The sequence below is a fragment of the Ranitomeya imitator genome, chromosome 9, assembly GCF_032444005.1.
Source record: "Ranitomeya imitator isolate aRanImi1 chromosome 9, aRanImi1.pri, whole genome shotgun sequence".
NCBI lineage: Eukaryota > Metazoa > Chordata > Amphibia > Anura > Dendrobatidae > Ranitomeya > Ranitomeya imitator.
In genome coordinates this window covers 50,836,094-50,856,977 of record NC_091290.1, presented here as the reverse complement: position 1 = coordinate 50,856,977, position 20,884 = coordinate 50,836,094, and the positions used below count along the sequence as shown (strand labels likewise).

Genomic DNA, 20,884 nt, shown 5'->3' with positions numbered 1-20,884 from the left:
CACTTGGACTAAAAATACGCTGGTCTGCACCTGCCTATAGGAAAGCTCATTTCATTTCCAAGTATCGGCTTACCTAAACAGGCAGCAAAAACCCGACAAACGAGCAAAACGTTCGTGAAATTATTTTATGCAGCTTTAATAATCATTGTCACGTGTAAACAGGACAGGTACAGAGAAAACATTTTACCATATGGGGACAGAACGATAATCTTAGCCATCATTATGTGCACATAGGATGTTTGTGTCTGAACAAGCCGGTAAACAAAGACTTGCATGTAGCAGATCGGCTCGTGTTAAAAGGGGCATGAGGACATGTTCTCTCATGGACAATCTGCAGATTTTCCATTGTGGAATAAAACAAATTATGAGAACCACTGGTGGCCGAAAAAAAACCAAAAAAAACAATTACAATATGTATCTATGCAAGTAGCGGAGATTTGGTAAAAAGCTCACCAAATTCATTGGTGCTGTGGATTTTCTGCCCTAGGGGGAACATATCCTAAGGAAGTGACCAAACCGCGAGCCCATTCACAGCCGTTCTTCATTATGTACTCGAAACGCTAAATGGAAAAAGAATAAGGAGCCATCAGCAGCAACTTGGTGACTGCTGGCGGCAAGATTTTTATTTATGCATAAAAACTATAGGTCCACATATAGGACACAATGGAAAGAAGTAAACGATGCATAATTTTATGTAAATTAATTGAGTGCAGCCAGAATTTTATCTTTTCTCTCATAATGCGTTGTGTATTTTTTTTTTTTTTTTTTTACACCATTTTTTAGGGTTTACATTTGATAGAGACAAGACCGCCGGTGAGCAGCCGAATAGCGGGCAGATACGAAACAATCATTTTGCCTTTGGATCGCAGACATTAAATCTCTACAGGGAGCACACGTGTGTACTCTAGTCTTCACCTTCAGGGGATCCTGTCATAAGACAGGCCCAAGCAAGGCAATGGCATCTGAGAATTAAGATTCCACCTCCACCCAGGAATGTGAAGCTGGCTTTTTTTTTTTCTCTCTTTTTGGAGAGTTCCCACACTTAACCCCTGAAGGTCAAGTCACAAGCAAACAACGTCAGCAATAGAATTCGAAACGTTTATTGTTTACCGGAACACTGTGCTGTATTTTACAAGGATGAAACAGGAAGGAACAAAACACATTGGAAAATTGGAGCAAGTCAAGGACATAAGCAGAAAACATGGACATGACTACCCTGAGATTAAAATTAATAAAAAAAAATAAACAAAAAACAACAAACTACACAGTGTTTTCTCATTTTGCAAAAATCCTAGGGGAGGAAGGGAGTCTGACGCTCAATCTACCCACAGCTGCCCAGGCCACCCACACACACACACACACACACATTTACCAACATTTACCCTGGGAATTTACATTACTAACAGCCCACACCCACAAGAGCATTTTATAATATTTACCATCAAATATAGACCAAAACATATTAGGCACATGATTCAGGAATGGCTCCTTATAAACTAGGGCACTTAAAGAAAACAACAAAAACACTACAGCTATTTGGGTCAAGGTGTCAAAAATGTCATTCAGTAGATTTTTCTTATTTTAAAATGCGGGTAATCTTGGTGGTGACTAATTTGACCTCCAGTAGATCCACAGGGGGGTGGACGGTCAGCTTTACTAGTCTCCTCAATAGTATAAGTCTAGTTGTTAGACTGGTCATTACCAAGCTTTCCATAGAAAATTATATAACTTAAGAAGTAACCAGGAACTTCTATTTACTGCATTTTCCTCTACTTTGGCAGAAAACCTTCTTTGGAGGAGTTCTCTGATCTCTACTACAACGATATGCTTAGTATAGAAAATCTTTTCTTTTATTCCCCCTTTAAAAATGTATGAATAAATTAATTAAAAAGGGTTTACCCGCAACTTGAAATGCCTTAATAGGCCCAGGGAAGTATAAAAAAAAATTAGAATATAATTCATGCTCACCTCCTGGACTGGTACTGCGCCCATTGCCAGTCCACTTGGAGCAAATCTAGTGGGACACTTAACATGAGCGTTGCAGCCACTATGGAACAGCGGTCCCAATCTTTGTAGAGTACAGACCGGTACATATATTTTAACATTTTTCTTCCCTCCCTATTTCCATTAAATAGGGTTTGTCCAGTAGTGTAAACAGGGTGTATCCAACACCGATTGCTCAATATCAGACTATTGGGACACGTCACATTGACAAACTGGCATTTTGCAGTTGAGCATTAGCCAAAAGAGTATGTGTTACTGCTCAACAGTACGTGTTCGCATATATTTAATATACAAACCCAAACTTATCAAAAAGGTCAACTTTAAGTTTTACATAGAAGCCCATACATTAATTTCATTTTTTAATTTTTTTTTTTTTTTTTTTTACAAAATAAAAAGCAGACTAATCCATTTTTTTTTCTATCTAAATACAAACTGCCCCCACAAACACGGCTTTACTGTATTTAGAGTGCCAAAAATAAATGCGTGGTAGGGGAAGTACTCAGATAATCCATGTTCTCTTAGTGATCTTCTGAGTAGAAGAAAGTAGGCACTTGTGTAGTTGGCAGAAAACACATCATGGGCTTAGAAAGTCTTCCTTCCGGTATCCCTTCTGTGAAAGAAGAGCAAGACATTGAGAGGTGGCATATTTGGCATTTGACCAACCTGTAGGACAAAGAAATGATGGCATTACTCACCGCTTTAAAGTCACGGTGGAGCTTGCTGTACTGCCACATATTTGTAAGAAGACTGCAAGCAGCCCTGGAAGTCTTGTCACTGTCAGAACTAGAGAGGAGAGAAGTGTTGGTAACCCGACAAAACTATATAGATCGTCTGCAAGAAGGCAAGAATAAAAGGCTAAACCCCCCATAAACAGCCCAGTTAGCATTAGCAAAAGATTTTTAGGCCTCATGGACATAGTCTTACTGGAGTTATGGGCAACCTTCGAGCTGTAAGGAAGCAGATAATAAATTTAAGGCCCTAATGCACTTCTGTTGGCCTTCATTTTCATTCCCAGACTTTTTTTCTAGGGTCTTCTCACTAGAGACAGTTTGAGAATAAAGGGCTCAAGCACTTGCTGATCCTCACGCCAATACCTTGTGAACCTCATACCATTTGCCTTCTCCCTTAGGGGAGACAACGTACTGACCTCAACAGTTTCCTCCTTTGTTACATCCTCGATGAAAAACCCAAAACTGTCTATAAAGCTAAAATCCCTTCATCTGAACATTGATGACCAGGGAAAGCTCGATAATTTATTATTGGTGCCATTAAAATTCCCTTCTTTATTTCTGTAAGTTAAAGATGCATTTCAGACTCAGATTTTCATCAGTTTAATCTAGAGTTTAGCAAAAAGATTCACAGGATCCTGGACTAGTGGCCATGTTGGAAGTCCAAGGCCACCAGACCAGACATCTGCAAGCCTCATCCTACAAGCCAGCCTCCCCTGTCATATTCTGATTTGTTCACCAGATGCAATGTCATCATTGCATGCCTACTAGTCGGAAGAGGTGCCAAGGATGTTGGCAGGCAAGAGGAGGTTCGTAGGGCTCTGGTCCGAATGCAATAGACTACCAACATGGCAGCCGGACCAGGGTCCTTCCAAACTTTAGTTTGTGTGATAGTCGATGGAATCAGAGTCTAAATTTATTTTATTTCCTTGTAGATTGTAAGCTTGCGAGCAGGGACCTCACCCCTAATGTCATCCCAATGGATGTCCAGATTATTTACTCTAAAGTTACACCATATATGGGACACCGTGATGAAACATTCATAGAGTGATGTGACCACACAATAAATGGGTACATCGATTGCCTTCTACTTACCCATCTCTTTTCCTCTTTATGTACATCAATTTGCTGAGTCCATTGAAGTATACGATATCTCGGGCCGCCAGAGGTCCAGCTACAGTCAGGTTATTGAGGACTGCAATTATGTTCACTATGACCTCAGCAGGAGGACTCTTATCTGTACTTTCACCAGGAAGCTTCTCCAGAAGATGGCTTACAAGCTTGGTGGCTGAGGCATCGAGAGAAAGAGGAAAGAGAACATTTTATACACCTACAGTACCTTTATGGATAAGTATTCTAAATAGAAAGTGGAGGAAAAGTCGCGGGAGCGTCATATAGTCAGCACTCACACATCTCATCCTTGTTTTTGGCGTGTCTAGACAGGTTCCGGATAAGACCTGTGAGAGAACGCAGTTGGCTGTGATCTGCAGTCCTCAAGCGATCCAAAACTGGGTTTAGAATACGTTCCTGTTCCAATGCCACCTGGCTTAGAACAGCTGCCCACTGTGAAAATACAAAGACACATTTAACTACGGAGGGGTTTAAACATGGCTTCCAAGAAGTAGAACAAATACAACTGGATCAATTTATTGTACTTGTTCCCCTTAAGCTGGACAAACACTTAAGATCGCTATCAGACAGTTTCCCTGACTCTACACGCCCCGCACCAGATACGGCCAAGCTTGCCTTTTATTTAGGGCTCATTCACTTGGCAGAGAGGCTGTACGAGACTCCCTCTATCAGCCTTCAATGGAGAGTAGGTTTTCATTTGCACGGAGCCATTCTTCCTTAGAAGAAACGCTTCATATGAAGAGAGACCATTTTAGGGCAGATTCTTACAGTATTATGCCCAGAATACATCTTTATAAAATTAGAGGTATAATAATAATAATAATAATAATAATAATAATAATAATAATAATAATAATAATATTTTTATTATTATTATTAATAATAATAATAATATTATATGGGATGGGGGTGAGGTGCAGAAAGGGCCATTTTAATGCAACAGCTGATTAATTATGGCCACAATAGGGCACTGTGCATGAGCACGTCAATGTGTGTGGCCATCTTTAATGCTAGAACAGATGTACATTGCCAGATCCAATGAGTGGATTGGCAAAACTGCACAAAATTAGCATTAGGGAGACCCTTGCTATACTGTATAAATAGATTTTGCCATCTCAAAAGTGCAAAATTTTTGTAAAATTGTTGCTTTAACCTTGGATCATGAAAAAAAAAAAAAAAAAAAAAAGGTTTTTCTAGAATAAAACAAAAAAAAAAAAAAAAACGTTGTTACTTCCAAAAGCGGTGCCCCATGAGTCCACAACCTGTTTGTGGTACTCCAGCTCTGTCTCATTCAACTCAATAATGGGTGTGCAAGTTCACACAGAACCAATAGACACTGGCATACATGTAAAAAAAGGCATAATCTGGCCAAATATTTAGTGAACGCAGATCAACTCCACCTCTCAATAATTAATCAATTGACGCACCTTAAAGATAAACTTGGAGCCAAACTACAGCAGAGTGACTTTTTATAGAAGACCTGTGTCTAGGTAAAGTGTGTTTTTTTTTTTCTTTTTTTAAATCCGCCATACAGATTCAGAGATAGTGGCATTTATAAATAGTGTGTATAATATACAATTTTTTATGGTTTTTGCTATTTGAATTGAGCTCAGGGGAGCAGCGGTAATAAAATAAGAGAAAAAACTGGTCACTTGACCTGCTGACAGACGCGGTGTCAACAACTGTGACAAGACGGTAGCTGGGTCTGTCAGCACAGTGTGCAGAGCATGAAGCAAATACCAGGAGACAGGGCAGTACACCAGGAGATGTGGAGGGGGCCATAGGAGGGCAACAACCCAGCAGCAGGACTGCTACCTCTTCATTTGTGCAAGAAGTAATAAGAGGCCCTGCAAAATTATCTCAAGCAGGCCACTAACATCCATGTGTCTGCTTAAACTGTCAGAAACAGACTCCATGAGGGTGGTATGAGTGCTCAGTGTCCACATATGGGTATTGTGCTTACAGCTCAGCATTGTGCAGGGCGATTGGCAGATTCAACATTGGCGCCCTGTGTTATTCACAAAAGAGCAGGTTGACACTAAGCACATGTGACAGGCACGACAGTCTTAAGACCCCATGGAGAACATTCTACTGCTTGCAACATCCTCCAACATGAGCGGTTTGGCAGTGGGTCAGTAATGGTGTGGGGTGACATTTCTTTGGAGGGCCGCACAGCCCTCCATGTGCTCACCAGAGGTAGCCTGACTGCCATTATGTACCGGGATGAGATTCTCAGACCCATTGTGAGACTATATGCAGGTGCAGTGTGCCCTGTTTCTTCTGATTCATGACAATGCTAGGCCTCTTGAGGCTGAAGTGTGTCAGCAGTTCCTGGATAATGAAGGCATTGATGCTATGGATTGGTCAGCCCGTTCCCCAGACCTGAATTGAATTGAGCACATCTGGGACATCATGTCTCATTCCATCCACCAGCACCACATTGCACCACAGACTGTCCAGGAGTTTACTGATGCTTTAATCCAGGTCTGGGAGAAGATCCCTCAGAAGAACATCCACCTCCTCACCAGGAGCATGCCCATGCAATGTACGGAGGTCCTTCAGACACATGGAGGCCACCACTACTGAGCATCATTTCCTTTTATTGAGGCATTTTCACTGAAGTTGGATCAGCCTGTAATTTGATTTTCCACTTTGATTTGAGCACTACAAATCCAGACCTCCATGGGATATTAATTTTAATTTACATTGATCATTTTTGTGTTTTATTGTTCTCGACACATTCCACTATGTAATTACTAAAGACTTGCAATTGGAATATTTCATTCAGTGATATCTAGGATGTGGGATTTTAGTGTTGCTTTTATTTTTTTGAACATTGTATACTGTAATTGACACCAAAATGTTATCCATGCCCCCTTTTCTCATCATTTGTACGTTTTGGCAAAAAAAAAAAAAAATCATGTAATAAATGGCATAATACATTGATAAATCTGGCTTAGGTATTATGCCAATGAAGCATCATAATGAATAATGTTCCCCTCTGGATAAAAGCAAACATATGAGCTACATACCCTGCGGTCTCCGGCAGTGATGTTCTGTAGAGCCCCCGCGGCTGCCTCTGTGGTGTGCCGGTTTAGTTCACACTGCTGCAGCAGCCGGTTGTACAGGTTGACTATCTGTGGGTGCCAGAGCAGCTCCATTCCCTTTGGATCCCTCGAGATCTCCGCAAAGGTTGCAAGATCTGAACCCTGCTGCTGCTGGTGGACAGAACAGAAAAAAGCATACATATTATGCAATGGAACTGTAACAAAAAATACAAAAAAAGTGATGATACCGGTAAGTGACGATTATCACAGCTATACTCAATATATAGGGAACAGAGAATTACCTCTTTAAGTTTGCGGCTCTGAGGGGTGAAACAGCCCATGGCGTCTCCAGCTAAGGTCTTTCCTCGCTGGGCACCTTCTAGCCTTTGCAGGTAAGATGGTGGCATTTCATCATAAAGTCGGAAAGACAAGTTCCTCAGTACACACACTGCATTTTCCACACTCTGGAAAAAGATAAAAAATTAATTGCTTTTGTTTCTAGTCAAAGTTTCCAGATATGTCCTATGGAGGTATATTCTATTAACCTGCTCACAATGCCTCTCCGAAGGCTCCGTTACTAGGGCTGCTTGTTGTAGTTTTGATAAAATCCCCCATTCTCTCTGCTGTAGATCTAGCAGCTCTCTGAATGCTGAGCTCTGTATGACCCCGCCCACACCACTGATTGGCAGCTTTCTGTATACACTGGAGAAAGCAGCCAATAAATGGTTGGGATGTGGTTGGACTAACTGGCAGCAGGTTAACTAGTCCTCTAGTGATAATCTCCTGCTGATAAAACCCTGATTTTATTGAAACACCAACAAGCAGTACAGTAAGTGATACACTGCAATCAGGCTTTTAGCCTCTACTGTATATTATGTTGCTCTCCCATTAAATAGATAAAACCTGCTGACATATTCCCTTTATCCTACACTAACTGCCTCTCACCTTGTCTTCAGATTTTCCAGCTTGTAATGCCTGGTTTGTGTAGCCAACCAAGGACTCCAACAGACCAGAGCTGTCACGCATCTTCTGACGCGTCTCCTCACTGGCTGAGCTCAGGTTTCTACATGAGAGAAAGACAGAAAACTGACAATTTACAGCAATTCAAGCTTTCACAGTAACCTTACCCAACCATGCATCACCCTTAAAGAGGTATTCCCATCTCCAGCATCCCATCCCAATATTAGGTATAATAATAATAATAATAATAATAATAATAATAATAATAATAATAATAAATTAATATTAGCAAATACCTCCAATTACAAATGTAGTATAGTTTTTCTGATTTGCTATGTCTTTCGTCATGTGGAGGCATTACAGGACCTTAGGTATCTATGGTTACGACCACTAGCTGTCACTATGTCAGTGGTCATAACCATGGATACCTAAGGTCCTACAATGCCTGCACATGACGAAAGACAAATATAATCAGAAAAACTATACATTTCTAATTGGAGGTATGTGCTAATATTATTACACCTACCAAATATTGGGATAGGATCTTGGAGATGGGAATACGCCTTTAAATCCACAACTAGAGAGAAAAAAATAAATACAGCGGCTGAGGCTCTGCTTACATCCTATAATGGTACCCATGATGCAGTGCCAGATCCATCGTACGGCAGATACAAAAGACCTGGTTTCTTCCAATACAATAGAATCTACATTGGTGGCACTGAAGCTGGTGTGAACATAGCCTTAGAAGAGCTTATCAGAATTATTATTTTACCTGAGGAAACCAGTGGCATTATAAAATATCTCCGATTCTGACGCATTCTGTTGGATAAGAGCAGATCCTGGTGAGCCAGACAGTGGGGACAGCACACGGTCAGTTAAGGGGCCGAGAGTATCACGTGCCAGTCTAGATTTCAGGTTGTCACTTGATGACAGATTCCACAAAATTCCTGCAAGATGTGTGAAAAAAATTTTACATTTTTGAACACCACGTGAGTAGGTTTGCATCAGGAAGATCCATCAGTGTAACGATAGCCCCATGTACATGTACCCTCGTTTCGTCCAAGCGTGCATGTACCATCAGCAGAAAGAGGTAAATCAACTGCCAGACACCTCTGCTGCTTGTTTCTTATCTCAGGGGTGTCAAACTGCATTCCTCAAGGGCCGCAAACCATGCGTGTTTTCAAGATTTCCTTAGCATTGCACAAGGTGCTGGAATCATTATGTGTATTATGCAAAATCCCAAAACCATTGTGACAGTCTGGGTATGGGAGTACTAGAATAGTACACCCCCCGACAAACAAGTCCGCTCCACACAATACATATCAAAGGAGGAGAATAAGGAGCATATCATGGACAATATATAATGAAATCTTTATTAATACATAAAAATGATTAAAACACGATCAGTAATAAGTCACAGCGTATAAGTTCCAATGAAGGGCCGAAAGAGGAGAGTCCCTCCAAAATACCCCTAAACATATGATAGGGAGAGTCCCGCATATAATGGATAAAGCACACAATATGCTTACCAGGAGCACTATACAAGACAGGTAAGTGTCAGGTAGAGCAGTAAAGTCAATCTAGCTATTCAAAAGCAACACCCATGTGGGCTGCAGATGCATATGGTCAAATAATAGCGCAATACCAATGTACACTCACCAGACAGTGCAGAGGGGTGCAGAGGAGAAAGCGGCGTTGTAGTGCCGCGAAACGTGCGTCGGGGGTCTCTCTTTCCGGCTGTGTCTCCCCTCTGCACTGTCTGGTGAGTGTACACTGGTATTGCGCTATTATTTGACCATATGCATCTACAGCCCACATGCAAATAACGCAGGAGGCCATATACGTCCATATAGGAGCCATATCAAAGGGGTCATAAGCAGAGTGTCAGCGCTGTATGCATACCTGCTGGTAGGAGGATTTGCCTTGAGACAGGATAACCCCGACGCGCGTTTCGCAGCATGGCTTCTTCCAGGGGGTCGTAGTTATATGCACTGACACTTTACCCTGCACCTATGTGGTTACTTGATAGCTGGCACAGTCCCATACCCCTTGGCTACCTTAGCACCACATATAGGTATAATTACGTGGCCCCATATCTAATACATTATAGTAGCCTTCAGTAGGCATACCAACTCTTATTTGTCACCCATAGACACTTATGAGTTCTTTACCATATATATAGGTTGTTGAGATTTATCCCACTGGTTATGGTTGCATTTTATCTGTGGTCATTCATCTCTGTAATCCAGAGCTTGCTGGTGCATGTGCATTTAGTGATCAACTTTTTCATCCTCTTACATAGATTTATATTTTATGGATTGCTTTGGGTCCATTTTGCAGTGTTTCCCCTTGTTCTGTAAACATTTACATATGAGCTGCATTTTTGTCTTTTAATCATACTTAATAAAATTTCTTATATTTTATTCTTGGTTTGTTACTTCCCTTCTTGTTTGGATATTTATTTCCTAACATTGTAGAAGATATTCTATAATTTTTTTATGGAGGGATTCTAATTGTTAATTAGATGTTGGTATGTCCAAGAAAGCTATTCATATATCATCCCATCGGTAGCGTGTAGGCACGATTGTAAAGTAAGAAACTAAATGGGTATTTCCACCACCTACATTTATGGCATGTACACATGGTATGCCATATATGTATAGCCCTGTCAGTCCCAACAATGGGACTTGTAGTTATCTTGTGAATGGAGCCCCAACGAAGGCCTCCGTTTGTGAAGCGGTGCTCAGAATGCTCATACAAATGGGAATTCCAACCACTTTTCCATTGAACATGTACAGCAAGGAGTAACGCATAGATAGAACGTACCCGTTACATTCTTCCGGAGTTCATCATCTGGTTCTTTGAGTGCCCGCAGAAGCTCATTTATACCATTTTCTTCCACAAGTGCAATCTTATTATCTGCACTGTCGTAGATAAGGTTACGCATGGCCCCTGTGGCGTGACGCTGAACCTCTTGGTTTGGATTATTAAAGAGCTTCACCAGCATTGGTATAGCTTGGTAGCTCCGAGCCTGGGAAGGGTATAGAATAAAAAGTTGGATGGATAGAGCCAATGCTGAATTCTATGGACTGCAGCCAGAGTAGAATACACGCGTATTCGCCAATAGCTCACCTGCTTTTTGGCTTCTGCATCACTGTAGCACCGATGCTGGATGTAAGCTGCTCCCGTGACCTGTAGGTTTGGGTCCTCGTCAGCAAGATATTTCACAGCAGTTGGCATGTTCATGTCATCAAACCTGAACAGCAGGATAGTTTGCTTTAATTATATTGGTTAGGCCATTTGGTATTACAAATAACGCCAACTTTGTCTTCGATGAATCTGACTTTTCCAAATGGAAAAAGTGTGCACTCAAAAACCTTGTAGTGATAGTTGTGAGGAACAATCAAAGCACTAACAGTGGAGCTCTAGTGAATGGTGCCAAGCTACAATATAAGATGCCGCCTATAAAGAATGACACTGTTTCGTGGAGAAAGGAAGCCAGGCCATCTTCAGATCTCATACAACCACTAAATAAATAAAATATGTCTATATTAAATTTGTGCCATACATAGATTTTCTCTTTGACTTACCCACTTGCAAAAGAATGTTGACTCATCAAACTTTTGTTTCCATCAAACACATCCATGCCCCGGATTTCTTGCACTTGATGTGAAGACTCTGCCAAGCTCCGCACGGAGGGGGCCCGAGAGGTTTGTTCAATGACGTTACTTACATAACTAGAGCCTACAAGATTTTGCTGATGCTGTTGCATTTGCTGCGGGGCAACCGAAGCCAGTGTCCCATAAGAACCAGATGCCACACGAGCACGGTTGGAACTTTGGAAACGTTGTAAGGTGCGCATTGCAGGCGCACGGATCGTGCGAGTCTGTGCCACCTCTGCTCTTTCCACCCACGAGGTTCCACCATCCTGGGCGAGGTTGCCAGAGAGAGACCTTTGTAGCGTCGGTCCCGCACTTGCAGAAGACATTTGACGTGTGTAGTAGCCTGAACGGGAAGATCCCTGGTCATATCGCTCATCGCCATCGCCCATACGCAAAGACCTGAGAGACATCGTATCATATTCCCTTTTGCTTGGGTACACTCGTTCATGGTAGGAGTTTGGACGAGAGTATTGACGTTGTGGTTGCGGCTGTGGAGCTACGCTGATTCTTTGTGTTCCCCCAATATCCACAGCAGAGCGGGAAGAGTAGCTTGTGCGCATACCTCCCATTGTGCTATACCCAGAGGATCGAGCAGACTGCAAGAAACAAAGCAAAAAGTTGGGTGAAGCAAGCAACAGAAAATTGTATTAGTTCATCATGTTTAACCCCCGGGCCATTTTCACTTTTTGTTTTTTTCTCCCCTTCTTCCCAGAGCCACAACTTTTATATTTTGTGGAACGAGTTGTACTTTTGAACGACACCAATGGTTTTAACATATCGTGTACTAGAAAACGGGGAAAAAAAATCCAAGTGCGGTGAAATTGCAAAAAATGTGCAATCCCAGTGTCGCTTTTTTTTTTGTTTGTTTTCCTTTACCATGGTCACTAAATGCTAAAACTGACCTGCCAGTATGATTCTCCGGGTCATTATGAGTTCATAGACCCCAAACATGTCTAGATTCTTTTTTACTTAAGTGGTGAAAAAAAATCCCAAATTTTTGTAAACAAATGGAGCCATTTTCCGAGACAGTAGCGTCTCCATTTTTCCCAATTTGGGGCTGGGTGAGGGCTTATTTTTTGCACACCAAGCTGGACATTTTTTATCGATACCATTTTGGTGCAGATACAATCTTTTGATCGCCCGTTATTGCAATGTAGCGGCGACCAAAAAAAGTAGCTCGGGCGTTTTGAATTTATTTCCTGTTACGCTGTTTAGTGATCAGGTTAATTCTTTTTTTATATTGATAGATCGGGCAATTCTGAATGAGGCGATACCAAATATGTGTATGTTTTATTTATTTTTATTTTTTGAATGGGGCAAAAGGGGGGTGATTTGAACTTTTATATTTTTTTATTTTTTTCATATTTTTTAAAAGCTTTTGTTTTTTTTTTACTTTGTGCATGTATCAATAGTCTCCATTGGAGACTAGAAGCTGCAGTCGACCGGTCGGCTCTGCTACATACAGGCGATGATCAGAAATGTAGCAGAAATGCTCACTTGCTATGAGCACCGACCACGGGGTGGCGCTCATAGCAATCTAGCTATTACAACCATAGAGGGTCTTCTGGAGACCTCTGGTTGTCATGCCAACCCATCGGTGACCCACAATCATGTGACGAGGATCACTGATTGATGGGTGGGATTTCCAGCGCGCTTGCCGTAAGCGCGAGTTAAATGCCACTGTCAGATTGACAGCGGCATTTAAAGGTTTAACAGCCACTGGTAGATCGCGATTCCACCCGCAGCTGTTAAGAGGCACACATCAGCTATTCAGCGCCGCAGCCCAAATCAAAAGGTAGGGATTCCGACGTGGGCATGCTATTACGCCCAAAGTTGGAAAGGGGTTAAAAAATAAAAAAGGGTTGCCTCATTAAGATAATCCATGTCTAGTTCCTCCATTATGGAATATGGACATCCTGCACTGGGGTTCTCTTCTAGGAGCGAGGACAAAGAATCAATCTGTATGAGCAGCTCGTTTTTGCTATGTAATCTGACAATGACATGATGTAGGGACAAAGACCTTGATTCCAATGATGCATTGTTTAGTTTAGTAGGCGCAGCAGTTATGATACACTCACCGTTTCCTCTTCTGCAGATCTAGCAGAGCTCTGAATGCTGAGCCCTGTATAACACCGCCCTCACCTCTGATTGGAAGCTTTCTGTCCATATACAGTGTACACAGAAACCTGCCAAACAGTGCTGGAGGCATAGTTGGACCAGGAGGAACAAGACACCTAGTCCTGTAGTGATAATCTACTGCTGATAAAGCAATGATTTTATTGAAACATCAGAACACAGCCTAGTAAGTGACATCACTGGAATCAGGGTCTCTGCCCCTACATTGTTCGGCTCTCGGATTACATACCAAAAAAACCTCACCAGATTCATCTTAACCATCTGAACGGAGCAGGCAATACTACTTTGTTCTTGGCACCCCTGAATGTCATGATCATCAGGAGAATACCAACATTAGTACAACGGGGTCTAGTCTGATAAGCCATAAAACAAAAACCAGCTAGTATTTGAATTAGATCATGATTATATTACAGGATATTTGTGCTACATTTACAGAATCTCACCAGATCCCTCCACCGCCACTGGCTTCCCGTTACAGGCACTTACCGACATCTTTGGATCACTGCTGAGGATCTGGGAGCGGGAGCTGTAGGTATTTGGCACAGTGCCATACTGCTGGGATCGAGAGGAGGAGGAGTAGCTCTCTGTGAAGAGAAGGGAACAAGACTTGTCAAAAGAGAAAATGCCTACAATTAGAAAAGAAAACAGCACCACTGTTGACCAAAGGTTGTGGCTGGTACTGCAGCTCACACGGATTTCTTTAAATGGCTGAGTGCCTCCACCTGACAACTTATACAGAAGATGCCAACCCAAATACTGTTCTCCCAAATTAGTAATATCAAATAAAACCTGTACCATAAAGCCATTTATCCTGGATGCGTCACCTGCAGTCTGACAAGTAGCCATATTATTACTTGTCAATCACTTGTCTGGAGCGCCGTGGGAATGCTTACATCTAGATCCTCACATTCTGTGCAGTTACGAGGACTCCGCTTTGGGGCATGCATGCAGAGACTACTGTTTGGTTTACGGTCTCAAATAAGGACTACAACGTGCTGTCAGTCACGTTTATGGATTTACCCGAAAAAGAAGCGTTAACCATTTTGCATTCTTGATCTCTGACCGAAACGTCAGCAAATCCTGTATGCATGCATGTGAAGGCCAATTTTTTAAAAAAAGGCATACAAAAACTAAAATAACTACAGAATATTTTATTTTCTCTTTAGAGAAGTGGATAGAGAGTTGACTATACGTCCAGGACCAATTAAAGTTTTGTGAGAAAAAAAATTCAGTATAACCCATGTTTTTATCATTTAAACCGCTGCTTTTTCTTGGGTTTTCAATCCAGTGGGCGGGCCCATGAGTGATTGGGACCGCCCACTGGACTGTATGCGCACTTATACACAGAAAGCTGTCAGTCACTCATAGGACCGCCCACTGGACTGTATGCGCACTTATACACAGAAAGCTGTCAGTCACTCATAGGACTGCCCACTGGACTGTATGCGCACTTATACACAGAAAGCTGTCAGTCACTCATAGGACCGCCCACTGGACTGTATGCGCACTTATACACAGAAAGCTGTCAGTCACTCATAGGACCGCCCACTGGACTGTATGCGCACTTATACACAGAAAGCTGTCAGTCACTCATAGGACTGCCCACTGGACTGTATGCACACTTATACACAGAAAACTGTCAGTCACTCATAGGACTGCCCACTGGACTGTATGCGCACTTATACACAGAAAGCTGTCAGTCACTCATAGGACCGCCCACTGGACTGTATGCGCACTTATACACAGAAAGCTGTCAGTCACTCATAGGACCGCCCACTGGACTGTATGCACACTTATACACAGAAAGCTGTCAGTCACTCATAGGACTGCCCACTGGACTGAAAACCTGAGAAAGAGCAGAAGAATGATAAATATAGTTTAAACTGAATCTTTTCTCCATAAAACTATGTATTAATCTTCTTGGCTCCTTCTGCTCTGTACCATGATGCCTTCAGATGCATTTTCATGGTGACTGGTTTCCTTGAAATATTAGTTTGTTTTTGTTGATTTTTTTGGCATATCAACCTGTCCTAAAAATGAACAAAAAAAACAAAAAAAAGTACACACTTGAGATTTGGGATTTCAGGTAATCCGGTCTCTGAGAAGCCTTACTGAAAACTCTTAAAAAGTTGTCTAAAAAAAAAAAAAAAAATCCTCAGTTTAAAAAAATAAATCAATTAAAAAAAAAATGCTTTAACTAAAGATTGTGGTAGGAAATAAATACAGAAAAAAAAAACAAAAAAAAACACTGCCAACATTTTAGGAAAAATATAAAAGGTATTGAAGACAAATTATCAAACGTGTCCGACTCCAATTTTGTATATGATAAAAATATAGACGTACTGGATAGATCCATAATTTGGAGCAAAGCGACAGAGGGCTCAAATCTGGTATGGTTGACCGTAAAGCTGTTATTTAATGTGGCACACAAACATCATTATTATGGAAAAACATTCAGAAAATCTCGTTCACATAGTATCACCTCCATACGACATACCCCAATTACATATTGCATGGAGAAACACCTGGTCGATAGTCATTGTAAAACATTCATACCGTCTCCTCGGCACCGGATATGTCTTCCGGTTTTCTTTATCGCTCATCTACCCTAAAGGCACAGAGCAATTTACCTTTGCTTCAATAAATATGGTTCTCTCATAAATGAGATCCCTAGTTACCGTGAACACAGAAAACCAAACAAACTACAGAATGCAAATCATCTTCTCAAACTATAAGAGGTGGACGCTTTCCTTAATCTCCTCTGAAACCAGTACGAAAAAAACGTTCTAGAAAGACATCCATAAATCACGTACCATGCAAACTCTTCCCATGCAAATCCATCCATGCTTCTTCGGATTTAGGTACTTGGTCTACAAACTTCAGCATCTTAAGTGCACCAAACCTCCAAAGTACGGTAAGTGAGCTCCTCACCGAAGAAACCCTGGCCCTATGGAGTGAGGTCTTACTCTTATAGAAGGGACATCATCATCTACGTCCTGCCTGTGACAGCGTGCATGCCAAAAACACATAATACAAAATATTGCCCAAAATGGTGAGATCAGAGACCATACAGTGTCACCTCAACCTGAAACTGTACACAATCATGGGACAAGTTGCAGAGTGACTAATACAACTGAAATCTTTAGGTTCATGTGTAGAAAAACACCGGATTTTTTTATTTATTATACTTTTACAGCACCATCATATTCCACAACACTTTACAGACAATATCATCATGGTCCCCTAGGTTCCCCATCAGTATGTCTTTGGAATGTGAGAGGAACCAAACATGGGGAGAACATATAAACTCCTTGCAGATGTCGTAATTGGTGGGATTTGAGCCCAGAACCACAGCACTGTAAAGCAACAGCTTGTTGTTATATTGTTTTTGGTACCAGTTACATTATGACCCGGTAAATAGTCGTGCAGTAGATGGGGCAGAGACACGGACAAAGAGCATGCTTTACATATGTGGTGTGACAAGTCACTCGTGAAGTGATGGCGTCAGTGATGTATAACCAGAGTAGTTTCCTTCAGCACACTAGGTGTTGAGAGGATGAAATGAGAGTTCTGTTATAGGTTGGTTTTAGTGGACCTCCATAGAGCGGGTGGGAGGGGGTCCACCATATCTCCACATGAAGAGTCCTGACAGGACCGGTGTGATGTCAAGATCATGTGATCAGTCACATGATGGAGGAGTCACAAGTAGTGATGAGCGAATATACTCGTTACTCGAGATTTCCCAAGCACGCTCGGGTGACCTCCGAGTATTTTTTAGTGCTCGGAGATTTAGTTTTCATCACCGCAGCTGAATGATTTACATCTGTTAGCCAGCATAAGTACATGTGGGGGTTGCCTAGTTGCTAGGGAATCCCCACATGTATTCAGGCTGGCTAACAGATGGAAATCATTCAGCTGTGGCAATAAAAACTAAATCTCCGAGCACTAAAAAATACTCGGAGGACACCCGAGCGTGCTCGGGAAATCTCGAGTAACGAGTATATTCCCTCATCACTAGTTATTAACTCAATAGTCATAAAACTCAGACATATAAGTAATCTCTGTACCTGTTATCAGTGGTCATGCCTCAGAGCAGATGTCTGCGATGTATCATTTAGCCTTCTCAAAATTATCATACATCATATAGATTTTAAATCAAAACAAATTATATGTGGCATGTGGGTTACTGTTATGAAAGGTAATTTAGTACCACAATGGACATAGAGGTCAGCGCACATACAGTGACCTGGCAATAACCCAAAAAACAAGAACGAGCTCTGAGACGTGGGAACTCTGTTGATCGCAATCCCTAATCCTCTCCAACACACTAGAGGCAGCCGTGGATTGCGCCTAACGCTCCCTATGCAACTTGGCACGGCCTAAGAAACTAGCTAGCCTGAAGATAGAAAATAAGCCTACCTTGCCTCAGAGAAATACCCCAAAGGAAAAGGCAGCCCCCACATATAATGACTGAGTTAAGATGAAAAGACAAACGTAGAGATGAACTAGATTTAGCAAAGTGAGGCCCAACTTTCTGAACAGAGCGAGGATAGGAAAGGTAACTTTGCGGTCAACACAAAACCCTACAAAAACCACGCAAAGGGGGCAAAAAGACCCTCCGTACCGAACTAACGGCACGGAGGTACACCCTCTGCGTCCCAGAGCTTCCAGCAAGCAGAAAAAAACAAATTGACAAGCTGGACAGAAAAAAAAAACAGCAACAAATAGCAAAGAGGAACTTAGCTATGCAGAGCAGCAGGCCACAGGAACGATCCAGGAGGAAACCGGTCCAATACTAGAACATTGACTGGAGGCCAGGATCAAAGCACTAGGTGGAGTTAAATAGAGCAGCACCTAACGACTTCACCACATCACCTGAGGAAGAAAACTCAGAAGTCGCAGTACCACTCTCCTCCACCAACGGAAGCTCACAGAGAGAACCAGCTGAAGTACCACTTGTGACCACAGGAGGGAGCTCTGCCACAGAATTCACAACAGGTTACGTTACAAACGGTGTGGGTATGCACATCTGTAGTTTCTTATTTCCTTATTGCTTATAGCCAGCATCTGACAAACAGTGCAATTTTTGTGCCTCTTTAGTTGTATTTGGGTATATTTTTAGGCTAGTTTCACACTAGCATTTCCCTGATGTGCGGCGGGCTGCGGACTTCCTCCGTGAAGCCCTGCCCTCCGCCGCACCTCCGCTGCTAGCTCCGCCTACATCTGCATGCGGCCCGCATGCGGCCTGCGTACCTGTATTTAACATTAGGTACGCAGGTCGTGCGGCTGTATGCGGATGGTGCCTCATGCGTCGTTTTGACGATGCGGTGACCAGCGGAGAGGGGGCGCAAAGGGGGTGGGAGGGCGGTGTTCACATAGATCTTTATTTTAAACACAATTATTCATATCTTCTCTACAGCAAACGCTGCTGCAGGGAAGATATGAATCACGGCTTCAGCACCAGTGGGGGGGACAGCGCTTACTGTAGCGCTGTCTCCTGCATGGCACACGGACTGCACATGGACAACGCCCGTGTGCGGTACGTGTTTTACACGGACCCATTGACTTTAATGGGTCTGTGTAATCAGTGCGCTCCCACGAACACTGACATGTCTCCGTGTTTGGCACACTGAGACACGGTCCGCAAAAAATCAATGACATCTGAACAGATGCATTGATTTTAATGTGTCTACGTGTGTCAGTGGCTCCGGTACGTGAGGAAACTGTCACCTCACGTACCGGAGCCACTGACGTGTGAAACCGGCCTTGGGCTTACACTGGTTATGCACATGAGTGTCTGGCCAAGTGCCATTTCTCACGACTCCCCATAAACAGGCATGTCTGGCTCTGCGTAATGCATGTCTGGCTCTGCCTAATGTCAATGTCTATTTCATTGAGAAGAGAGAAATAAGCTGGTGCCAGTCATCTACACCAGCCTGCACGAATAAAGAATTAAGCATGTTGAAATCTGACATGCCCAAACCTTCTTGGCACCTACAATTGGGGAGTTACCGAGAACAATATGCATTAGGATTGCCACAAATTGGCAGGTTCAGCTGGTTTTGAGTTCATTTACATGGCCACCATTAGTTAGCGGAATAGATGGCCAACATGTGTTTGCAGTTAATTAGCATCTTCTCATGAAAATTCACTCTACCCCTGGCATTCTCTCATCCTCTGAAAAAAAAAAAAAAAAATGTGGATCAGAAAATTAAAGCGATTCTAGGAGACTATCCAAAGCATCATCAATGACCCATTAGTAGGCTTATCCAGTAGATCAGACACAAAAAAGGTTTGTTTTTTTAGGACAAGAGTAACACTAAGGCTGTGTGCACACGTTGCTGATTTTTCACGTTTTTTTCGCTATAAAACCACAAAAAAAGCTTACATTATGCATCCCATCATTTAGAGTGAATTCTGCAATTTTTGTGCACATGATGCGGTTTTTCAGCGAAAAAAACGCAGCATGTTCATTAATTTTGAGGATTTTTTGCGGATTTCCTGCTATATAATGCATTGGGAAATGTCCGGAAAAATCCGCAAAAAAACGCACCAAAAACGCAGTAAAAATGCGCAAAAAACGCATGCAGATTTCTTGCAGAAAATTTCAGGTTTTTCTCAGGAATTTTCGGCAAGAAATCCTGAACGTGTGCACATAGCCTAAAATGTAGCTTGCCTACGAAGTTCTACATCAACCGAGAAGCCTTTAGTGCTCGTTTGAGGCTCCTTGGATACCAGCTTGGTCAGTGATTTCTCTGAATACCCTGCAGTGGCTGGAAGAGTTATACAGGTCCTTCTCAAAAAATTAGCATATAGTGTTAAATTTCATTATTTACCATAATGTAATGATTACAATTAAACTTTCATATATTATAGATTCATTATCCACCAACTGAAATTTGTCAGGTCTTTTATTGTTTTAATACTGATGATTTTGGCATACAACTCCTGATAACCCAAAAAACCTGTCTCAATAAATTAGCATATTTCACCCATCCAATCAAATAAAAGTGTTTTTTAATAACAAACAAAAAAACCAACAAATAATAATGTTCAGTTATGCACTCAATACTTGGTCGGGAATCCTTTGGCAGAAATGACTGCTTCAATGCGGCGTGGCATGGAGGCAATCAGCCTGTGACACTGCTGAGATGTTATGGAGGCCCAGGATGCTTCAATAGCGGCCTTAAGCTCATCCAGAGTGTTGGGTCTTGCG

General features: G+C 42.1%; 1 protein-coding gene across 3 annotated transcripts in view; it reads right to left on the bottom strand.

Annotated features, from left to right (window-relative positions):
• Positions 1-1,084: 1,084 nt before the first annotated feature.
• The window catches only part of PKP3 (plakophilin 3), a 95,160-nt gene continuing 75,360 nt past the window's right edge, over positions 1,085-20,884 (bottom strand). For 2 of the 3 annotated variants that reach the window (XM_069740366.1, XM_069740368.1), the window contains 12 exons: positions 14,155-14,252; positions 11,461-12,128; positions 11,003-11,126; positions 10,697-10,901; positions 8,643-8,817; positions 7,856-7,973; positions 7,213-7,374; positions 6,896-7,081; positions 4,142-4,295; positions 3,828-4,020; positions 2,700-2,787; positions 1,085-2,614 (listed from right to left, as the gene is read on the bottom strand). In XM_069740366.1, coding sequence (XP_069596467.1) covers positions 2,579-2,614; positions 2,700-2,787; positions 3,828-4,020; positions 4,142-4,295; positions 6,896-7,081; positions 7,213-7,374; positions 7,856-7,973; positions 8,643-8,817; positions 10,697-10,901; positions 11,003-11,126; positions 11,461-12,128; positions 14,155-14,252 — 2,207 coding nt within the window. In that variant the 3' untranslated portion in view covers positions 1,085-2,578. The remainder of the gene's footprint in view (positions 2,615-2,699; positions 2,788-3,827; positions 4,021-4,141; positions 4,296-6,895; positions 7,082-7,212; positions 7,375-7,855; positions 7,974-8,642; positions 8,818-10,696; positions 10,902-11,002; positions 11,127-11,460; positions 12,129-14,154; positions 14,253-20,884) is intronic. The other variant, XM_069740367.1, reaches the window with a different exon arrangement.